At 36.2% G+C, this 15,564-nt stretch overlaps 2 protein-coding genes across 3 annotated transcripts; one reads left to right on the top strand and one right to left on the bottom strand.

Annotated features, from left to right (window-relative positions):
- Window positions 1–1,161: 1,161 nt before the first annotated feature.
- Window positions 1,162–7,478, bottom strand: LOC113321403 (outer envelope protein 80, chloroplastic-like). Of its 2 annotated transcripts, none has more exons than XM_026569310.1 (16): window positions 6,758–7,478; window positions 6,372–6,465; window positions 6,155–6,237; window positions 5,945–6,042; window positions 5,785–5,854; window positions 5,027–5,120; window positions 4,863–4,944; window positions 4,305–4,340; window positions 4,014–4,167; window positions 3,792–3,932; window positions 3,006–3,076; window positions 2,840–2,918; window positions 2,618–2,733; window positions 2,280–2,427; window positions 1,742–1,811; window positions 1,162–1,438 (listed from the first exon to the last, which is right to left on the bottom strand). In XM_026569310.1, the coding sequence occupies exons 1-16, from the start codon at window positions 7,343–7,345 to the stop codon at window positions 1,284–1,286; spliced, it is 2,079 nt and encodes a 692-aa protein (XP_026425095.1). In that variant the 5' UTR covers window positions 7,346–7,478; the 3' UTR covers window positions 1,162–1,283. The 2 variants fall into 2 exon arrangements, with proteins under 2 accessions (XP_026425095.1, XP_026425096.1); XM_026569311.1 differs by having other exon boundaries at window positions 6,381–6,465.
- Window positions 7,479–7,575: 97 nt separating this feature from the next.
- LOC113321404 (thioredoxin domain-containing protein PLP3B-like) lies at window positions 7,576–14,764 on the top strand. Its single transcript, XM_026569312.1, has 9 exons — window positions 7,576–7,693; window positions 7,803–7,940; window positions 8,743–8,817; window positions 9,040–9,087; window positions 9,178–9,320; window positions 9,399–9,471; window positions 13,673–13,734; window positions 13,909–14,006; window positions 14,509–14,764. Exons 2-9 carry the CDS (start codon window positions 7,857–7,859, stop codon window positions 14,616–14,618), a joined length of 693 nt encoding a protein of 230 aa, XP_026425097.1. The 5' UTR covers window positions 7,576–7,693; window positions 7,803–7,856; the 3' UTR covers window positions 14,619–14,764.
- The last annotated feature ends 800 nt before the right edge of the window (window positions 14,765–15,564 follow it).

The raw sequence follows: 15,564 nt of genomic DNA, 5'->3' as shown, positions 1-15,564 counted from the left end.
TAGACACAGAAATAAAAGGTCCATTCATTGTGCAAGCCTTCTTTATTATGGTGCTGCGAGATTGCAAACTTGTCTATCATGTCTTTGAAAGCTGCAGCTTTCTGAACGCAGGCAAAGGCTATGAAAGCCTTCTTTATAGAGACAGGAATAAAAAGTCCATTTGTTGTGCAAGCCTTCTTTATTGTGTGTTTATGTTGTCTGTTATATTTGTAGGGTGTTAATCACTATGTCACTGTATATCCCAGAGTTCCAATGTCAAAACTTAGAAGAGTCTAGAGATTCATCTGTGAAGTATTTGTACAACTGCATGCTGCACGAAAATCTGAGATGTGCTTCGCTGCATAGTCTAGTCAATTCTCATTGTGTGGTTTGCTGCATGGCTGAGAGCTAGTCTACTCTGCTTGTATGCGTAGCAAACAGGCTCCAGACCCCAAAAATGAACGGATGGCAAAAGAAATAAAAAACTTTTTAAAAACAAATGAGACTACCTGCTCCAGAAAATAGGAGACCAACAGGGTAGTGCACTTGTCATATTTTAGCAATCACTTGGTTATGGTGGAAGCAAAATTCTTCAGATTCTTAGCTGATGAGAAGAACCCCTAGATTCCCCCCTACAGCAGCCAGGATACGAGAGAGATCCCTATCAGGAGATGCTGACACTAAAAAAGTACTGGAAAATCGTTTTCACTTGTCATACTGAAGGCCAGAGTCTTCACTCCTCACTAAAAGAGTGGTTCACAGGTTATATGCTCAAAGGCACAAAGTCCCTCCCGATACTAGATGCCAGGCAGATGAGGTAACATAGTTAGTTACTTTTTCCTCATCTCCCGAGCACCATGTGCTAGTAGTGTACACTGGACGCATCTCATCTAAGTCCTATGCTCTTGGGAAATTCTAGCAATCCAGTAGCCCACAAGACAAACCAACAACGACTATAGACATGTCTTGCACAACATAGTTAAGGTCCGCCGGTGTAACTGTCCCGTCATACTACTGTCACTCCTTGTTCAAACGTAAACAAAAGATATCAGATTCAAGGAACAGTCAAAGGGAACCTGACACTTTTCTTGACCATAAACAAAAAATAGCAAACTATCCCTGAAAACCGAAAATGGTTTCCAAGAGATCAGGCCTCCAAAAGAATTGAACGGAAAGATAAAATGGGGATCCAACATAAAAAAAATTTAAAAAGAAATGAGAAAGCTATCATAAAAACGTAGATTACATAGTTTGAAAGCATATATCCATGAAGGTATAAGAATATAAAATGCAAAAAAAAGAGCCTAATTTCTGTGCCCAACCCCAAAATGAAATCTTCTGGCTGATCTATCATTGAACGCATATTCCAACCGAAGAGGGCCCAAAGGAGAGTCCACTCGGATACCAAAACCATATCCATAGCCACTTCCAGGTTTCAATCGTGCTCCAGCAGGATCACCTAAATTAGGATTGCAAGAAAGAATAAGTAATAATGTAAGGAAGAAGTCTTGATCGGGATCACCAGTTGATCATCCACAACATGACTATTAGGATAAATTGTTACTCAAACCCCACTGATACACTTCATTATTACAGAATGAAGTTTATTGACCACCATCTTTTTAAACATAGAAACACCATTTCTGCTGGCCAATGTGTTGAGTATGGCCTGTATTGGTTTCTTTAACCTTATCTCTGCTATCTTCACAATGTCAAACTAACAACACCAGCAAATAGGTAGAGAAAGATTAAAAAAACATACCAGGTACCATCGGGCCTGATCCTAGATCACTTCCATAGTCTGTAAAAAGTGCCCCTTCTACTGGCCCAAACTGCAAAGATGGAGATGGTATAGATGTTAAATGCGTATAGTGCCAATGAGGAAAAATGAAGAGAGGCACATCATCAGAAGCAAACAAGTAGTCTATACATTGAGATAAAAAAAAGCAGTACAGGTTTTCAAGGTCTGAACCAAACTTGGACGGAGTAACTAGAACAACCCAATTAAATATAGAGAACAACTCGCATAAACTATTTCTATTTACATGGTCCAAAGCTGGAAGGTTCAACAAGCACGATATTGCAACAAAATCTTCCAAGAGAAGTGTTACACACCAAATGAGGTATCTTAATCCAACTAAGGTGAGTAATCCAAATCCCACGGCAACATTGGTCGTGGACACCGAAAATATTTTGACTCTTTGATTGTGAGGGGAAGGTGAACTACTAGTAGCAAGGCTAGGGTAAGCATATAGAAGAGCAAGTACTATATGGGAGAACATGTTATATAATTCTCATACCATGGGGAAGGAAATTTCTCCGCTACCAACGACATATGATCGACCAGATCCTACAGCACCTTCTTCGTATCCTCTGACGCTGTTGGTTCCACCAATGGCAAAGGCTTCATGTGGAGAAAAATTTCCCACCACATGGCCTCCAGAGAAACTACATAGCAACGAAAAAATTGCAAACAAGAAGGATCAGAATTCAAAGACTTAATCTATTTTCATCCCTATATCCATGCATACACAAAGGAACTAAAATACAAAATGCAACAGCAGTGGTGATGCCACACCGGAACCCGTAGTCTAAAACTTCAATGCACAGCACCCGAATGGAAAGAAATGTGCATTACCTCAACAGAAGCCGGGCTGGACCAATGTCTACACCCTTCCTCACCCGGGCATTCACTCTGTTAAAACACAGCCACTCAGGCAAAACAGGAAGACCTTGTTCCATGTTGAAAACAAACTGTAGAGAAATAGGGAAGACAACTCAATAAAAGATAAATATGCTGCCTCTCTTAAAATAGTCAACCATATATCAGCAATTGAGCAGCCAGAATTCAAGCACCCACCAATGAGGATCCATGATCACCAGAATCAGTGTAGACGCTCTCAAGTTTGGCAAGAAGCATGTCATCATGAGGATTGCCACTGTAAAAGATCAGAAAGTGGAATATGATCACAAATATTTTACGGCAGCTGTAACTATGTTAAACATCTGATGCAACAATCCCGTACCTAGCAGTCAATGGGCTGCTGTAGTAGTCCTTGATAAGGGGACTCCCTCCCTCATTGCGGGCACCTGCTCGCTGAAATATTTATAATTACCACACAATGAGGTATACAAACACCAATATGTGAATTCAAGTGAAATACTAACAAAAAAGTTTCCCCTATCATTTATTTCACAAATTTGTGTTTCAAAGTACATATAAATTTGCAGAATGAATATATAGGAACTATTAATCCAGACGTGAGTAATTCTCAATTTTATGCTTCAAAACTTTTATGTCAATCCTACTTGTGGTTAACCACTCCTTGCCACTATCTGTGAGTAGGCCCACATAAGATGATGGGTTTGACTTTGGCATGTTTAGAAGTAAGTAGTGGCTGGCCACTTCTGTGAAGGTAAACTGAAGATCTGGGATACTATGGTGCTATTTTCTTGAGCCACCAAAACAGACTTCTTGTTTATGTCATTCATTTAAAAAAGATATGCACCTTATGTATCACAATTCACAACAAGCGTATACAATGTGCATTTAATTAAAATTGAAAAGAAAATTCACAAGTAAATAGAGGCAAAGACAAATGGTTTTTCATAGTATACTACATAGTGATAGTGGCACTACTGTGAAATGGGCGTTAGATAACTGTTAACCATAGATGAAAGAAAACCAAGATGTATGTCTTAGCCTCTATTCAGTTGTGAATATGAAGATAATCATAGACAAACTTATGTAGCTCCTTGTTTTCACATTTTGACATATCCGTTGCTATCAATTATACATGCACTGAAAATACCTGAAAAATAATCCCAGCGGTTCCATTCCACGTCGGTCTTAGAGGTCGACTGAATTCGACACCAGCTGTAACCCGACCAATTGTCACATTACTATTATCAGGCTGGTTTCCATGAACTAGTGTTCCTGGTGTTCTTGAGTTCTATACAAGGACACACGGAATTACTAGTCAGTCACTCTTCCAGTGTAGAGAGTTTAGTGATACAGACTGGCTTTAAATTACCTGAACCATAATGGATCTTGATGTACGCTTATCATCCCCTTCAATCCAGGGGTCTGTATAATTTATGCGAAAAATAGAGTCAATTTGACCCCTTTCCCATGATACATTTAGCTTTTGATTTCTTCCAAAAACGTTCCTATGAGAATAAGCAAAGCTGCAAACGAAAACCAAAAGAAACATGAGCAGATCAGCACTCTAGCAAAAAAAGCAAGTCAGATAAATCATTTGAACGCATCATATGAATCACATAGGGCAACACATAATGGAACTACACAGTGAAATGAAACTTACCTTCCAACTAGTCCTGACAGGGGGCCACTTGTTATCCTGCATTGAGGTATTACCAAATATCTATTAGGAAAAATGCCTAATGAACAAGAGATATGAAATCAAATTAAGTTTATAGTAAACTGCAAATATGACAGGATCGCTAATTGCTTATGCCTCTACGAGCACATCATTTCAGTGTACCAGAACCACAATAATTAAGGTACATTATATGAATACACGAATCATTCATTTGTGAGTTTCTAACGTGTATGTTACCTATTTCATATGTTAGTTTGGTAGACAATTCACTTAGGAAATTATTTTTCCTGAAGTCACATGAATAATACCAAAATTGTAGATATGCATATAGAATATTTTAGATACACCTACAACAAACATCTCAATCTCATAAAAAGTAACAGCTTACTGCCATCATCCAGTAAGCACGGAGAATTATATAACTAGATTAGCTAGGTTGTAAAAGGCTAAATCTGGACTCCTGGTTTGCAAGAGTACCCGGAGCAAGTATGAAAGAATCAAGACACATTATGCAACGAGGGGTCGCCCTGCATCACTTACCCACTTGAAATTCCACCACCAGCAGAGAAACCTCCACTAACACGCTCAACACAATTCATTGTCAAATCAACTTTACCAGTATCTGCAAACATATAAGAATTTGAGTTTCATAGGATATATATAAATCAAAAAATGAAACTAAGGAATGACTACAGAAAAATTACCTCCAGCTGGCTGGGGAATAATGCTTACATCTTCCATAATTCCCATTGCTAGTACAGTCTCCACATCTCTTTTACCTTGAAGCATGCTGTAAACCTGAAGAGGATATATATAAGGACACTTAATCATACAGAACATGGTGGAGATATTAGTGGATAACACGCTTAATCTAAATGGTAAAGATGATGAACAAAATACAAGCTATAACAAAGAAAGGGCCGTTTGAATCACTTGACCTGCTAAACAAGCACAGATACTTCACGATAAGGATAATTTACACTGGCTATATTTCTTCCTTCACTTTCTCCTTTTCTAGAACTTCTATTTTTTCGTCTCTCACAAGAATTTTCTCTTGTAGATCTTTTATGGAATCACAAAGTTAATATTTATTATAAATTAGCACGACTACGTGAACTCAATGATCTCATACAAGCTATTGGTTGAATGATTCAGATAAAGTTCTCACCAAAGACACTTCATAACATATCCGAGGTTAAACGAATAGGAGTATCAAGTGCTGCAAATTATAGGTTTATAACATATCATTCTCACATTTTTATTCATCAGTCTAGTCAGCATCCATCTCTTAAGCCACATTGTTACTGCTAGATCTTATAAATCTCTATCCACAATCCTTATTGTGTACACATATACATGCTATACATACATCAATTAGAAATAATTACCCATAAATATTCATCAATTAAAGAGCTCGTATATTAACAAGTGACTGAATAAAGTCTCCAGGTTCGTGGCACACCTGTCCCTTCTTAGTTGTGAGCTGCCGAAGAATGGTTTCTGGCCTTGTCTTCCCAGTAGTCGGTTCACCTCTGAAGTACCAGTAAATTCGTCTTATATTAGTAAAAAATTACTTATGTTTGCAGTTGCTAGGATGAATTATAAAGAAGCAGGATTCTCACGTCTTCCTATCAAGAAAGCGGATAGAGATATTATTGACCTCAGCTTCAGAGACTTGTAGCTTAATGATGCCACCAGAAAGAATTTCAAGATCTGAAACCTGTACAGATGATAGCAATATAGAGTAAGAAAGGTGGCCATGGCTAACGTGAACCATCAGAAAGCTGATTCTAAATATCTGAAACTTCTGTGTAAAGATGAAGAAAACAAACCAAACCAAATAGGCCACGGTCCCTGTACCACCCATCAATGGAGTTTATCACTTCATTCAAACGCCGAATATTGACAACTTTCCCTGCACAACTTGACACCTAGAGTTTAACTAAATGAGGGTCTTCTAGAACACTAATTGACTTATTCAAGCCACAAAAGACAACAACTTTATTCTGAAAAAATTGAAGAAGCAATTATACTGCTTAAGAAATTTACTGTGTCCACCATGGAATGCGTCCTCTAAAAATTTTGCCGGAAGAACATTTGCTCCTTCACATATCAACCCTTGGAATTCTTGGTTTTTTTCTACCTTGTACACCAGAATGAACCCAAAATATTACGCCATGGTAAACAAACTAAACAAGAATGTAACATTTCCCTAAATTAAAACAGTCTGAAAGATAAATTTTTTACAAACAAATTCAAGAAGACAATGTTATGAATGACTATTCCAAATATAGCTTGGAGATGTCAAGAAGCAATCCAACAAGAACAAACAAATGTTCTGAATACCAGTACTTAGCGTCCAAGGAACAGATACTGACTAAATTCTAGAAAATTACTGCGATTCCCAAGTGTTTATAAAAAGCTGTAAATGTTACCTGAAAAATTAAGCGAATTCCATCTCGAGTATCAACAGCAACAGGTGTACAAGAACTGAAATACCCCCGTTCCATAATCCGATGTACATCTTCTTGAACCTCACGAACTGTTAATGCAGAATTAGGTCGACATGCTTTCAAAGCCTCAGCAGCTTCAGCTTCAAGATCTTTCCTTTCCAATTCCTCACCATCTTTATTCCTAATCAAAACCTCACTAATCAAAACCCTCTCTTCATCTTCTTTCCCATGCTGCCGACTACTTTGTACATGACCTTTCAATTGAGGTTCTTTAACTTCTACTGATACATTTTGATTCGACTCTTGACCTTGTTGAACTAAAGATAATGAAGACGAACACAGAAGAGACGATTTAGAAAGTAAATTTCTAGGTTTTGTAAGAGTTTGAATTTTATTAAAGAATTGAGTAATTGATTCTTTTGTTTTAGTTAGGTTTAAAGATAAGGTTTGAGAACAGAATGGAAGGTTGGAGAAGATTGGAAGAGAATTGCGTTGATTTGGGAGTAGACATGTATAAGGTTTTAGTTTGATAGAAGATGAAATAAAACGAACCTCATTCTCTTTCGCCATTTCTGAGCTCGTTTTTGTAGAATAGGGTTTTAGAAAAAGGACTCACTTTTTGATAAAGCCCTAGTTTTTTCCTGCCATTCTCTCTGGGCACTCTCAGCAGTAGAAAATAGATAGAGGTACTCAGAAAGCGGGGAACGGCAAGGAGGAGAGAGCGGACCTAAAGGGAGAAGAAGGACACACATCGAGTTAATAAAATCACGACCGTTTATATAACTGTTTTGATTTTAACCGTTGGATTACAGAATCGGATCTTGTAAAAACCATTTTGAACCAAAGTCTCAGCCTTTTGGCCCAAAAGAATCTGCTGGTGAAATTTTTTCTGGGGGAGATTGTGTTTCTATCGTTGAGGTGAGATACTCTTAATCAATTTCAATGATGATGGAAGTGAAATCATTTTGGTGTTGTTTGTGATTGATTAGAGGTTCCTTTTAACCAATCGCTGTTGTTTTGAATACAGGAAAGAATAATAACACTCCAAGTTGGAATCTGAAAGAGGAGAGACAGAGAAAAAATGGATCCAGAAGGGTTTAAATCGAAGATGTCTAATTTGAATTTAGGGAATGTAATGGCAGCAGCTGCTCGTGATTATCAGAAGGTATTCCTTTTACTATTACTTCAAAGCTTTACCTTTATTAGATCCGCGTATTCTCGTTTTCCTTGCGTAATTTTTAGTTCAAGTTCAATTTTTTATCAAACCCCTTGTGCGGCAATTAAACAAACTTGATTTAATGATTGGGTGGGGATTTGTTGATATTGACACTAATAGACATTACCATTTTTGTAAATTAGTTTGTTTTTGGAAAAAAAATGCTGGTAGTTTTCGTGTTACTTTTCTGTGAGTAAGACCTTTGAAATGACACAGTAAATATGTACACATTCTTGCATAGTTTCTCAGAGTTGGTTTTTGTTCCTGGTTTTATTTTGTTCTAAAGAATTAATCTTGATGAAGCTTGTTTCTGGTGTTTCATAGTTTCTTTTATTTGTTTCGGTCTTTCTTCGGTGGGACTCGATAATGTCCTTTTATTTCCAATTCTTTTACCTTTCGATTGGGAATTTATCATTATGATCAAGTGGGCTATGGGTAGGTATAGAAGTTTTTGGTGGAATGCCATTCACCTGATATTGAATTATGACTGCAGTCCAGAGTTCATAGCTGTGTTATGTTGAACATCTCCTCATGCAGTGGTTATTATAGACTTCGTAATGTATAACACAGATCATATTTATAAGCAAAATGGATGAAAACATATTTGATTGAGGTTTTCCAATGTAATTTGATATTTAATTTGTAAAGAATCTGAAAATATTAATGAAGTAGAATCTTAATCTATTCAGTTTCTTTTGCTCTTTCTTGCTGGTGAGTGATTAGTATGATATAATATGCTTTAATAATGCAGGAAATGCTAAATAGTGAAAAAGCAGCCACCTCTAGTACAGCCAATGAAGAATTTGATCTTGACGAGTTGATGGATGTAAGTCGGGAACTTTTTTACTCCATATGTACTCTTCCTTTTCTATCACTCATCACTAATTCATGTTTGTGAACTTTAACATATATGAATTGCGGATTTTCTTTTCTTCTCAAATGGGACCAGTGATCGTTATCTGTTTAGTAAGTAATTTTTCAGTGGGTGAGAGTCATAAGAATTAATATCTACCGTCCATGATGGTTTGATTCTGTCGGTTAAAATCAGGATCCAGAACTGGAAAAGCTGCATGCAGATAGGATTGCAGCACTCAAGGTATGGCAATATACTACTCCTGATTTACCCTTCTATAAGAAAATGTAACCTTAAATGGGAAGGATGCTATATGATGTCTTACTGTGGCAGAAAGAATCTGAGAAACGGCAAGCTTTACAAAGGCAGGGGCATGGAGAATATCGGGATATATCCGAAGGGGACTTCTTGGGTGAAGTTACCGGGACAGAGAAAGTGATTTGCCACTTTTACCATCGGGAGTTTTACCGTTGCAAGTAAATTTCTTACCAAGACTTCAGCATATATATTATTCAGTTACAATCTTCTATTCATTCATTCTTTGGCCTTTACAGGATAATGGATAAGCATTTGAAATCCCTTGCACCATGCCATTTGGATACGAAGTTCATTAGACTTGATGCTGAGGTTAGTCCAAACATGTCTTTTATTCGATAGTGAACCTTAATTCAACTGTCCGCTCGGTTGTTTATCACTGTACCAATCAAACCTATGATTTAGAACAAGGTTTCATTTGTGTTAACAAATGTTTCTACTACTTGTGTCTCCCTAACAACCTAATAAATGATTTGGAAGTTCCTGATAAGATCCAACCAGGTATAACTTGGTTTTAGAAATCTGTGCCTAGGGGTATCTTGTAAAAAGGCGTAGTTTCAATTGCATGACTAAAGTATCACCATTTTTGTTTACATAATATCACAATCTATGACTAAATACAACCCACAAATAGTTTAAATACAACCTTCTTATATAAGTCAAAAAAATTCTAAACCAAAATTAAGTAGGCAACAAAAACCCTCCTTAATATTCTTCGGTGTTCTATCCTCTTAGCCATTATTATAAGAAAAAAACTACCAGCAGATTTTGCAATGTTGGAAAGACAATGGTTTTTTTAATCGTTCAGGAATCATGAAGAGCTTACAATTCGTAACAAGACTGAGTTCTGGCAACATTTAGGAATCACAAACTATTTAGCACAAAAAAATGTTTTTGTTTCAGAATCTCGATCTTGTTTCTCAGGCACAATCGATATATGATGTTTAATTGTTTATGGTAGAAGTTGATTACCGAACAAGAACAAAACACCATAATGAATAATATCAAAACTATGTTATGTAGATTTTTAAGGTTTAATAGAATTGATTTTTTAAGAATTGGAATTTTCTTGGTAAATCGAAGAAATTGTAAAAACCCTATGCCGACCAGATGACATACAATCATAGATAGAGAATCAGTTGCGTTATAGTTCTTTTAATTTTTACTTAAAGATGAACATGAGAAGAATGTTGGAATTTCAGCTCCAATAGCACCACAATTAAGACCTGAACACTGTAGTAACTAACCTTATGCTGAAACCAGACTTGAACCTAATATTAACATACTCAACAACACATGAAAACATCACTACATGTAACAAGAACACTACATATTATGCATACCAAATCAGATTGTAGTACAAGGAATTAGAACACACAAAACACTTATCATGACTTATTATCAACTTCTATTTCCTCACATTACTTCACGATGGATGAAAACGTTTTTAAAAAGAACTTGTGAGGCTAGAAGAGAGTCCTAGTCAAGCTTGCTACATGTCCTTTCCATCATGAGTTGGAGGACACCTCATGGCTACATAGGACATGTCAAGCTAAAGGACATGTCATGCTTAGACTCAACCTTATCTAGCATTAACCTTAAGCTAGTCTTTGGAGCAAGATTAAGCATGACTACAACAAATCATAAACAAAACATAGAACAGATTACAACAAATCATGTTTAACTTGAACTAAACAAGAATTACTTTAACCATATGGATTTGTTGCGCAAAACAAAAAAATGTCTAACATCTCCCACTTGTTTAAGCAACAAAACTTTTCTTAAAAAAACTTTATAGAAGAATTTTTATGCTAGCCGCACACTCGAGTCAAATAGTACGTTAGTCTTCGACCATAGAGGCCTACACGTCACATTTAAGATGTGTAAGCCATTTCTACAATCAGAAAACTAGACGGCCTATTATTCTCAAATAAAACATTTTATTTTCCAAAAACATAAAACATTTTTATTGGTTTAGCTTTATGCTGAAACCAAACTGAAATTGAAAACTTTATTTGGCTCAACCTTATGCCAAAACTGAATTGCACTTGCAAATCTATTGGCTTGGCTCGACGCTATACAAGCAGCACGACATATGCCCTTACGCCACCCGCATTTTCTCCTTAATGATATCTCCATTGTCTTGCTTGAATTAAGCACTATGCTCGTATTCTAATGTGATCAAGAACTTTAGGACATTTAATAATATCGAATGAGAACTACATTTCATACCAGAAATTGTTTTACGATCATATACACCTTACAAAAGTAAGGAAACAAACATGATAATAAAGCCACGACTTCAACCACAATATGCTTCATCTCAAACTAGAGACTACTTTATAAGCATACAAACCTTACAAGAATAAGAGAATGATGATAAACAAGCTACAAACACCACTCCCACTGAATTTTAGATTCAAACACGACATGGAATAAACTTGATGATAAACCACAATCACAATTCAACGGAAATTCAGATTCACACAACATATACATTCTTATTATTACTTTATACAACTATAGCATAAACCAAGTAAATAGCATGTTAATAAGCAAAACATCTTAAACTCAAAAAACAAGACTCCGTATCATCACAATTCATCTTTGGTCAGAAAATAAGACATACAATGAGTCATAATAAGTTTAAGACCAAATTATCATATGAAAAGCTTTCACACATATGAGACTTGATTCACATCAGATTTCATAAACACAAAACACTTTTGGGCAAGATTCATGTTTATAATTTCTGAATGAATCAAACAAACCACCAAAACCACATATATTCTCATTAAAACACTTCCACATACTCTCAAGGCATCACTTTGGCAACATTTAGTCGAGTAAAGGAAGCTACAAACTATTACAAGTTACAACTTCTCAAAACAGAAAAAATTCAGACCTATACTTGCAACAAAACCACCATATAGAGAAGTCCATATCTACAACTGTTTCAATACTTGTTGTCCTGATTTTTTAGTCCCAGCCCATCAAGCATGAAGTACTAAACCGCCATATATAAGAAGAACTATAACCTTAGAAAGAAAACCCAAAACTTCAACCTTACGATCACCCTAGCTGCTGAATATGTAATAGTCAAAACTTCAACCTTACGATCACCCTAGCTGCTGAATATGTAATAGCCAGGCGAAATAGAAGTTGAAAGTTGGAATTTCAGCTCCAATAACACCACAATTAAGCTCTTAACATTGTGGTAATTAACCTTATGTTGAAAACAAACTTGAACCTAGTATTAACATACTCAACAACACATGAAAACATACATGTAACAAGAACACTACATATTATGCATACCAAATCAGATTGTAGTACAAGGAAATAGCACACACAAAACACTTAAACTTTCATGACTTATTATTAACTTCTATTTCCTCCCACTTGTGAGGCTAGAAGAGAGTCCTAGTCATGCTTGATAAATGTCACTCCAACCTTTCCATCATGAGTTGGAGGACACCTCATGGCTACATTGGACATCTCATAGGACATGTCATGCGACTCAACCTTATCTAGCATTAAACCTTAAACTAGTCTTTGGAGCAAGATTAAGCCATAAACAAAACATAAAACAGATTACGACAAATCATGTTTAACTTGAACTAAACAAGAATTACTTTAACCATATGGGTTTGTTGCGCAAAACACAAAAAAGTCTAACAAAGAAAACCTAGAATTGGGCGAGAAGATGAAGTTTACAGGAAGGTTTCCTAACCCAGATTATTTAAGGTTCATAATTATTTTACTTTTTGAGTGAGGTTGTATTTAGTCAAGGCATGGGTTGTATTTAGTCATTGCCTGTAATAATATTATGATAATTGTATGTCTTTTATTTTGCACCTATATGTTGTAAAGGGTATTTCAGGTGTTTTTTTTATATGGTCTATGCATGTATGTTTATCTTGTAACTGTCTGTTGTTAAAATAGAGTTTGAGTTCGCCGATTCCATCAAAAGTTGAAACATGTTGCATATGCATGCTGTTAAATTTAAGACAAGTACCAAGGCGGTGTTCTTATAAAAAGATTAAAGCAATCTCATGCTTATCGTTAGTGAACATAAGTAGCAGTATTTGCTGGGTGTTATACTCAGACGGTTTTGCAATCATAAAATTTGAATGTAGATTCATCTTAGATCCTCTCTTGTTCTGTTGGTTTTGGAAATCTATTGTTAAAATAGAGTTTGTAAGTTTGCTGATTCCATCGAAAGTTGAAACATGTTGCATAGAATTTGAATGATACATGTAATGCTTGATCCCTTGACGGGCAAGTATGCAGCCAAGGGGGTGTTCTTGTAATAAGATGAAAGCAATCTCATGCTTATCGTTAGTGAACATAAAATTAGCAATATTTGCTGAGTGTTATACTTTGACGGTTTTGCATTAATAAAGCTTGTATAGAATTTGACCTCAATGATGTTAGACCCTCTCTTGGTTTGATGTTAGACCCTCTCTTGGTCTGCTGTTTCTGGGCTTGATAGAATTTGACCTATATGCAGAATTCACCCTTCTTTGTTACCAAACTTGGAGTGAAAACTTTGCCCTGCGTCATCTTATTCAGGTGAGGCTTACTTTTTATTTGGATTTACCTGTAATGATGAAAACTGAAAGATGGTAAAATTATTCCACAGCAGTATACTTTATTGTTACTTGTTAGGCATATTTAAGTTTTATATTTGCGGTTTAAGGAAAATATGGTGGAGATTGTCTTAGCCATTTTTACGCCTTCTTTTAGCAAGGGAATTTCAGTAGATAGGTTGGTGGGTTTTCAAGATTTGGGAGCCAAAGATGATTTCACCACAGCGAGACTAGAGAAACTACTCATAAAGAAAGGTGGTACTTTCTCTTGACTTTATTTACTTCCGGATACTCATTATTCAAGTGTTATCTAAGCTTCTATATTTGTATCATCGCTGTGCCTTATCCTGAAATTTTGTGGCATGATTAATATACTCATATCCTCGTTTATCATAATCTTTTATCTCAGCCATGGCTGGTCTCTACATCATTCATATTGCATTTGCAATTTGAGCCCTCTTTGTACTCACCTTGTGTAATACACGAATAGTTCAGCTTCCATGAGCTTCTTGTCCATTCCACTATATAAAGTATAAATTTGAGTGTCACATACATTGTTTACATTTCTTAGCGATGAATAATATTGTCTGTATAATGGACAAACCATTCTCGTATCTCACCTGAATCTGTTATCTAATTAGATAGTCCAGATTACTGTAAGGAAATAACGTAAGAATTCAGACCAGCAGCACCTTTGCTTGTTATTCAACATTTGCTGATACCATGTCCTGTGTGTTTATACAAATTTATTTCTCAGGTATAATCAATGAAAGGAAGAAGGACGAAGATGATGAAGAGGAAACCGGCAATGGTTATAATAGTAGGTCAGTAAGGTCCCCCGTTAATCATGATTCTGACTCAGATTAGAAGAAAAAACCAATGTAATACTTTGAAATTTGCCTCTTTTTGTATGGATGTTATTTTGGGTTGTCAATCTTCCTAGTTTCATTGTGTATATTTTGGCTGAATGAGTCTAATTGTTATCAAATATCTTAATTCTCATGATTCCATCACCCTCTTGATTTATTCTGCCAACAGATGCGCAAGTAAGTTTGCAATTTTGCATAGAAACAAAAGCAGAAAAAAACAAAGGTCCTAGTGATAGAGAATCATCGTCACAACTGACAGCACCATTCTACACTAACAATGATTTAATGAGGCCTGGCTGAGTGCAGACCGGACCAAAAATTCTAGGGGCTCTAGCTTGAACGAAATATCCATTTTCAAAATTGCAAAATAATACTCCCTCTGTTTCAAAAAGAAATAGGCTTGACCCATGTCAGTTAGATAAAACAAGAAAGTGCCATGGAAGCAAAGACGCCAAAACGTTAACTAATTTTCAAATAATCCAAAACCATATTCGCCTATTTCATTTAAGACATCTATAACCGGTCCCAACAGTAAAGTGCAAAGACTGCGCAATGCTGAAGTTGTGGCCTGGCTAATAGAGCTGCACAGTCCGACGATGTAGCGCCAACATGGCTGAGACAAGAAAGGCTACTTAGCACATGATATATTATGCGAGTGTTGTATATCCTTATTCAGAGTTAGCCCAGCCCAAGGAAGGAATAAAAGATGAAATGCAAGTCATGGAATGACTTAGGCATTGGCCAAGGCTTGGACAATGCATAGGCAATAGTGGCGTTGCCAAATGCGCCATTGATGATTATTGCTCGGCAAAAAGAATGCAAGTGATGCATCTGAAGCATGAAGTTGAACTAAGCAAAACACATGATTTATTTGTATGTTGGCATCCAAATAAGTTAAGTACATGTCCGGGATAAATGTAGCACAACCATTGTCATACTTGGCA

Source organism: Papaver somniferum, chromosome 11, assembly GCF_003573695.1.
Source record: "Papaver somniferum cultivar HN1 chromosome 11, ASM357369v1, whole genome shotgun sequence".
Lineage (NCBI taxonomy): Eukaryota > Viridiplantae > Streptophyta > Magnoliopsida > Ranunculales > Papaveraceae > Papaver > Papaver somniferum.
This window is presented reverse-complemented; position numbering and strand designations above follow the sequence as displayed.